At 40.2% G+C, this 6,594-nt stretch overlaps 1 protein-coding gene across 1 annotated transcript; it reads left to right on the forward strand.

The window, feature by feature from the left end:
- The first annotated feature begins 4,250 nt into the window (after positions 1 to 4,250).
- Positions 4,251 to 5,492, forward strand: LOC110116434 (probable F-box protein At4g22060). The gene has a single exon (XM_020849997.2). The coding sequence runs from the start codon at positions 4,251 to 4,253 to the stop codon at positions 5,490 to 5,492; it is 1,242 nt and encodes a 413-aa protein (XP_020705656.1).
- Positions 5,493 to 6,594: the final 1,102 nt, after the last annotated feature.

Here is a 6,594-nt window from a genome sequence, read left to right on the forward strand (position 1 = left end):
CCTGCTCCCATCCTCGAAGATACGTGACAGTGTATGAGTTTAGTTTGCGAGCGGGGTTGCGATTTCCGCCGCCGCCCGAACTGGTTGATATCTTGACGGCTTGTGGATTGAGTTTGTCTCAATTCTCCTATCGGGCCATGTCGGTGGTAGTGTGTCTGATTGCATTTTTCAGAGAACATGGAGCGGTGTTGTATGTAGAATGCTTATCCCGGATGGGGTGTATTTATACCGTCGTCGACGGACCGATGCACTTATGTTTCATTACATCCTCGGGGATATATATCCTAGACGGAGAAAAGCGAGGGCCCTTGCCGGCAACTGCAAAAACTTCGTTCGACTTATTCTTCTTAGGCGTATGTGAATCTCCCTCACCCTCAGGTCGCCTAGATTGAGTTGTTTGGACTTCCGAGACTTTTGTGGATATCTTCAATTTATGTGCGTGTGACCTCCCTGCATGAGTGGATAGTCCCACCTTGAATAGATATTCCTCGTCTAAGCATCTACTAAGAGAGTGCATCTCATAACGAAGAGCTTCAATATCAGGCAGCTTCAACATACTCAACAAGTCCTTTTCTCCGTCGGTATAAATACGCCCCATCCGAGATAAGCATTCTACAGACAACACCGCTCCATGTTCTCTGAAAAATGAAATCAGACCCACTACCACCGACATGGCCTGATAGGAGAATTGAGACAAACTCAATCCACAAGCCGTCAAGATATCAACCAGTTCGGGCGGCGACGGAAATCGCAACCCCGCTCGCAAACTAAACTCATGCACTGTCACGTATCCTTGAGGAGGGGAGCAGGCGCGCTCAGATCTCGCCGGCACCTTCATCACCAAGTCATTAGGAAAATGATAATTCCTAAAAGAGATGAAGGAGTCTTCTATAATAGTAGAAATCACGTCGTCGGCTTTTTTCGCCTTAGGAGCCTTCTTCGAACCCTCTGAACGCGCAGTAGGACGATCTTCCACAACGGAAACATCTTTGGTAGAAGTGCAATCACCCATTTTGATTGCCTCACGAGAATCCACCAGGAAGAAATCCCGTAAGCTTCTGCACGCGAGGAGGGGCACTAATTCGAGCAGGAAAAAATTTCAACTCGCAAATAACGGAAGCCTTAACCGTCAGTAGGCCGGAGGGAGAGGAAGAAATCCCATAGGCTTCTGCACGCGAGGAGGGGCGCTAATTTGAGCAGGAAAACATTCCAACTCGCAAATAACGAAAGCCTCAACCGTCAGTAGGCCGGAGGGAGAGGAAGAAATCCAGTAGGCTTCTGCACGCGAGGAGGGGCGCTAATTCGAGCAGGAAAAAAATTCTAACTCGCAAATAACGCAAGCCTCAACCATCAATAGGCCGGAGGGAGAGGAAGAAATCCCGTAGGCTTCTGCACGCGAGGAGGGGCGCTAATTCGAGCAGAAAAAATTCCAACTCGCAAATAGCGGAAGCCTCAACCGCTAGATGAGTCAGAGGGAGAAGAAAGAGAAGTTGAATATTCCTAAAGAGCTAGGGGGGCTATTTATAGGTTTGGAGAGAAAGGGGAAGAAGTTATTGCAAATTTAAAAAATTATCTATTTTTTTAAAAAAAAATACATAATTTTTTAGAATTTTTCGGTTTTTTGGAATTTTTTGGACCCAAAATAAGCAAAAACGCTATTTTTGGACGGATATGGGACCAACAATGGCGGTGCAGCGAAACGACGCGCTCCAAACCTCGCGGTGATGCCGCAATCCGCATGACGGGTCCCGCGGATCGCGGGCCATGTTCCGCGTGAAACCAGCGCTTTCGCTCAGACGCGCGCTCCGCCGCGTGTCATAAGACGCGCTCCGCACGATCGGTTCAAGAACCGCGCCACGGTTCGCGAAGCCGCCGTAGCGTGCGGCGGCAGGTGCGGCCGGCCGGCAGCTGGCCGGTTCGGCCGCTATGCGTGTCTGAGCCCATTTCTCGGCCGGACGTCCGATTCAGATGTTTTGAAGTCCCGGACACGTTTTTCGACGTTTCGGACTCGATTTCGACACTTTCGGAGCTCAACGGGACCTCTATGATCAATTCCGAGAAACGCTTAATTTTCAGAACGCAATTTTTGGTGTTTTGGCCAATACAAATTTTCGAAGCATATATTTTTGGAACTCATGTAGCTTTGGACGTCCGAAATAGGGGGAACTGATACGTCATTATAAACTATCTAATCGGTCACGAATCTCGAGGCAAAAATAAGTTGAAAACTTCAAAATTATTTTTGGAAGCACCGAAACTCCGATTTCAGCGAACTTATAGTCAAACTGAGCGTCTCGGAAAATACGAACAACGACACCAAGATCAACCCAATCCGAGCCAAATGAGTACCGAATCAAGGGCTCGAAGCGCTGTTGGAAGGTTCAACCGCATTTGAGTTACCAAACAGTCTCCGATTTTTTGACGATCTATACTCGGAATCGAACGGATCGACGAGACGAATCCAACGAGTCCCAAGATTGCCGATTCCGACATCATTAAGGCCTTCAATGCCCAATGAATGGTGCGTGATCAAAGGATTCAATATCGGGCATCCACTTCAAAACACTCCCAATTGCCCCCTGATCTCACGCCTATTTACGGGCAATGCCACTCTTGAAAAACTATAATATATCCCTCATTCTACACGAAGTGACTAAGTGAAGATATAGAAGAAGAAGAGAAGAAGAAGAAGGAGAAAGAGGAAAAGGAGATTCCTCACCTCCTCGACCACCGCCAGAGCTCTTCCTAGCCGCCTGATAGACGCGGCTGCCGCCTGAAGACGCCGAAACTCTGCCGGATTTTCAAAAAACGCCAGGAATTCGCAGAACTTTGTAAACTTCCTGGGAGAAACAAATTGTATTCTGATTATCCCAACTTGTTGGACGAATAAGCCATTTTGTAATCTACAAAAATACTAGTGGAACTTTGCAACTGAGCGAGGCCCCGTGGATTTTTCCCTTTTCGGGTTTTCCACTTAAAAACCTTGGTCTTCATTTTTCTCTTTTCTGTTTGTGTGCGGAATACTCGTGCAATACTAAGGCGAATATTCCCTAACTCTATTGCTGCGTATATTCTAGCATGCAACACCTAGCAATGCGTATTACTTTGTCTTCCATTTTATTGGGATACTCAAATAGTGGGTCCTACTTTTATTTATAATTTTTTTTATTGGAACCATAATAATACTTTGAGGAATAATAATTATCATCAACTTGCAAATCAATCAAAAAATTCATACTAAGACTTCATTTGGGATAATTTTTTAACTGCTTTGCTTTATAGCTCTGAATCATAATTTTTATTTGTCTTTTTTTTTCTATTTTCAAGAATTTTTTATGCTATGAAGCTACTTTTCAAAACATATTTTAAAAAAGTTACTTTCTCCACTTAAATTTTATAACCACGTTTATTAAAAACTACGGCCTTCTGATGACCTGGTTAGGACTCCAGGCAGGCAGGCACAACTTCACAAGACTTCAACTAGTCAAGGAGTTCAAAATTTTTGTAAATTGTAATATTCGTTTGAATTATCTGTAAATTGTAATTATTTGTTTAATTTATTTGTTAGTTTAATATTTTGTATAATTTGTATATTGTAATTAGCAAATTGCTTCTAATTCATAAATAAAAAAAAATTTTATGCAATTTTTTGTTTAAATTTAACTGTGTTGATGTTTTAAATTTTTTTTTTGAAATATTAATGAAAATTACTCGGGTTAGCGGGTCAATCCGGGTTGACCCGAACCCGACTCGGGTCGGGTTCGGGTCTTTAATAGTAACCCGTATCCAAAACCGGGTCGGGTTCGGGTCAACCCGTTTAGCTTCGGGTCATTTCGGGTTAGACAAGAACCCGACCCGTGACCCGAAATTGACACCCCTACATTGGAATACAATATATTGTTGTAATTGGAATACAAGATAATGTTCTTGTAGAAAATAAGAAACGGAATTAAACTTTATTTTTGGATAAAAGATGGGCTATATTTGGAGAAGGATCACATACCTTGGCCACGAATACTATATAAAAAGAATATTTATTTATGAATATTGGACAACCATTTTCTCCTATTTTTGCATAGTTCCAGTTGTATTCAAGAAAAATTTTCTATTTATAACTTAAGAAAATACAGACCATCCTTCACCAAATGATTTAAAAATTTTAAAACCGCCATGGCCCTAAATTAGGCCATGCATCTCCTCCTCCTATCTATATAAGGTCCATATGACATTATAGCTAACAAAAACATAATATGGCATGGTCGAATCTCCCGGTAGATCTCCTCTATTATATCTCATCGAAATTGCATGTCGTCGACTTCCTCCGCTTCTCCGTCGTCTGCACCTCATGGAATTCAACTTTTGCCAACAATGCACACAAACACATTCATTTCCATCCCTCGCCATGGCTGCTCCTTCCTAGCAAAAAAGGAGAGGCCTCCGACACTCTTGCCTTCTGGGATCTTACCATCAAAGAAGAAGACATTGCCTGCCATCACCACTTCTCCTCCCTTAATGGACATATCTTCGGTCGTCGATGTATCAGCTCCAAAGATGGATGGCTTGTGACACTTGATAAGAAAGATCTACGGCCTCGTATCTTCAACCCTCTCACAAAAGCTGAAATATCCTTCCCATCGCTCTTCACCATCCCTGATGATAAATATCATACGATCAAGCCCGAATATGCTTCAGACGGCTCTATCGAGTTATCTTATAAAGAAATTTGTCGAGGCCTTTGCACATACACAAAATATTTCTGCAATGTATATTTTCAAAAGATTGTCATCTCCTCTAATGATCCACATGGAACTGCAATTGTAATCTATGGTTATGATAAATTGTTGGCTTTAGCAAGGCCTGGTGATCGAGCTTGGGTTCTTGGCCCACAGCTGCTTCCTTACAACACCAATGATCATGATGAATTTGAAGATGTGTGCTATCACGAAGAAGAACAAAGGTTCTACGCCATAACACGTTTCTCGAGGGTGCTAGCCTTCGACCATAATGGACAAAATGTTGAAATGATATGCCAACCAATACAGGATGAACGCCCCATACAAGAATATTGCATGAACTATATTTTCTTTTTAATGGGAACTCTTCTAAAAATAGAGAGAGAGATCAATATTTTTACTCGGCCTGTTGATGAAAGGTACGCTGGGAAGACAATTAGAATCTCAGTTTTGAAGTTAGTCCAGGATGTTGTTGCAACTTCTTCTTCATTCTCTCAATGGACCACCATCAAAGACTTGGGGGGGTTTTCCTTATTTGTGGGTTGTAACCAGACATTCTCATTGCATCATACGACTGTTCCTGAAATTAAACCAAACTGTATATACTTCTGTGATCATTTGGATGAATCGTCACAAGATGATGTTTATCATGATGCTGGGTTTTTTGATCTTCAGAATGATTGCTTTCACTATTTTTTTGACTATGATTCACAACCTAACTGGCCTCCTTCAATCTGGTTTATGCCATCAATTTCATAATTTGATTATCCTAATCTTTTTAAGAAGAATGTAACATGAATATCTTTGAATTACAGTTTATTTTTAGTTTTTGTTAGTCAAATGTTTGTAAGTAATATGTATGAACCTTTTTTTTTTTATTTGAACGTATCTTTTTCTCTTTCGTCGTTTTGATTTGAGGAAAGAATTTGTGTAATGTTTGAATATTGTCAAGTTTTTTTTTTTGGTGGGAAATAAAGTTAGTAAGTTGAATCAATTTCATTTTTTGACATGGACAATGATTTGAGGCAGGAAACTTTACAACAACTATTCTTATCATAAAGTTACTAAGGTTAGTTGTGTAAAAAAAACAGCTGCATGGATAAAAGAATATGAAATTTAAATACAAAGAATAAAAGAGATGGCTCTATAAATTATATTTCTAAACAAAAGTGCATTAAATGCACTAGCCAAACTCACTGTAATTCTAACAGAAAAGCTAGTCTTCACATCATTATTATTGATTTAAGCTTCATTTGTGACATCTTAAAGCAACTTTATAGTATAAAAATTAATTTTTTTTTTCACTAAAAAGAATTTCTTATAAAAAAGCTGCTTTAAGAAGCAACAAAAAGTCATCCCAAATGAAATATTAATTTCCCAATGAAATGCAAGAGAAGTAAGAATGTGAATAAACTTACATTTTAGAATGTGATTTTAAATGTTTGTTTAAAGCTAATTTCCATATGATAATTGCCATTTTTTTATTGTTGCGTCCTTGAGTATTCGCGACGGTAGAGAAATATATAGTTTAATGTCTTAGCGTTGTACGAAGATCCAACACATAAACAGATGGAAGAGAGAGGATACAACATTTATAAGAGACAAGAGAGTTTTCACATGGAAACCCCTGCAAAAGGGGGAAAATCACGGGGCCTGGCTTAGTTTGAAAGAATCCACTAGTATTTACAATTGATTACAAATGAGGCCCTTCCTTGGGAGAAGGAATTGGTTTGATGTCACAAATATACATCATATATATATATATATAGTGGCGGAGCCAGAAAATATATCTAGGGGGGGCCTAAATTTTTTTTCTTCAACTTTTTACATCCAGACTTAGGACCAATAAAATGAATCTTAA

The sequence above is a fragment of the Dendrobium catenatum genome, unplaced genomic scaffold, assembly GCF_001605985.2.
Source record: "Dendrobium catenatum unplaced genomic scaffold, ASM160598v2 fragScaff_scaffold_1472, whole genome shotgun sequence".
Taxonomy (NCBI): domain Eukaryota; kingdom Viridiplantae; phylum Streptophyta; class Magnoliopsida; order Asparagales; family Orchidaceae; genus Dendrobium; species Dendrobium catenatum.

What these genes read in the sequence shown, in the direction of transcription:
- LOC110116434 (XM_020849997.2), top strand. Translation starts at nt 4,251, where the DNA reads ATGGCATGGTCGAATCTCCCGGTAGATCTCCTCTATTATATCTCATCG.